This window comes from Monoraphidium neglectum (genome assembly GCF_000611645.1).
Source record: "Monoraphidium neglectum strain SAG 48.87 unplaced genomic scaffold scaffold05805, whole genome shotgun sequence".
NCBI lineage: Eukaryota > Viridiplantae > Chlorophyta > Chlorophyceae > Sphaeropleales > Selenastraceae > Monoraphidium > Monoraphidium neglectum.
This window is the reverse complement of record NW_014007826.1, coordinates 2,177-3,077: the sequence shown is the minus strand read 5'-3', so window position 1 is coordinate 3,077 and position 901 is coordinate 2,177. Positions and strand designations below refer to the sequence as shown.

General features: G+C 67.4%; 1 protein-coding gene across 1 annotated transcript; it reads left to right on the top strand.

Moving 5' to 3' along the window:
• Positions 1 to 249: 249 nt before the first annotated feature.
• On the top strand, positions 250 to 411 carry MNEG_15930 (hypothetical protein; the record flags this gene model as incomplete). The annotated part of the gene is made up of 1 exon (XM_014035599.1): positions 250 to 411. A coding segment is annotated over one exon (162 nt), but the record flags the coding sequence as incomplete, so codon positions are not given.
• Between the last annotated feature and the right edge of the window lie 490 nt (positions 412 to 901).

Sequence of the window (901 nt, the reverse complement as noted above, 5' to 3'; positions counted from 1 at the left end):
CCACACACACCATACACACTCACACACACACGCACGCACACACACGCACACACACGCACACACACACACTCACATACATACACACAACCACGCACACACACAACCACGCACACCACACACACCATACACACACACACACAACCACACACACCACACACATCATACACACACAACCACACACACCATACACACACCATACACACGGCATACACGCACACACACACACACACACAACCTCCCAAACCGCAGCTCTACCGCGCCGGCTGGACGGGCACCTACGAGGCCCTGTTGAGTGACATCACCATCTGGGACTGGCGCCAGCACGCCTGGAACAAACACGCGCGGCCGCGGCTCGCCGGGTGGCGGCTATCAAGCAGGTGGCACCCCGGATGGGACCAGGCCGGGGCGTGAGGGACGCGTTTGACCGGCGCACGCGCGCGTTTGACCGGCGCGCCGCGCCGGCCGCGTGGCGCCTGCGCCGCGCCCTGCCCCGCGGCGGCGGCGCCTCTCGAGCGCCCCTGTTTCAAAACTCATCCGTAAAGCTGCTGCCACCGCCAACCCGCTTGCACCCCCAACCACTTGTTACGGCCCCACGCGACTTGGTTCCCCGCGCCCGACCCAGCGCGGCGCGCGACAGAATTCGTCCCCTCTTTATACAAGCCCCGGCCCGGCGCCTGCGTCGGCCCCCGGGAGCGCCAATCCAGAAGCGCCGTCTTTGCCCCGCGTCGTTCCTCTCGAATCTGCGGGGGAACTCGCACCGCAGCCCTGCACGACCAGCGCTGCGCGCCCCGCCCCCCTCGGGACCGCCCGCGCGCCCCCCACATTCGTGCACTGCCGCGCCCCCCGCGACGCCGCCGCCGCTTTTCTTCTTTATCCCACTGGCGGGCGCGCCCTCGCGGCG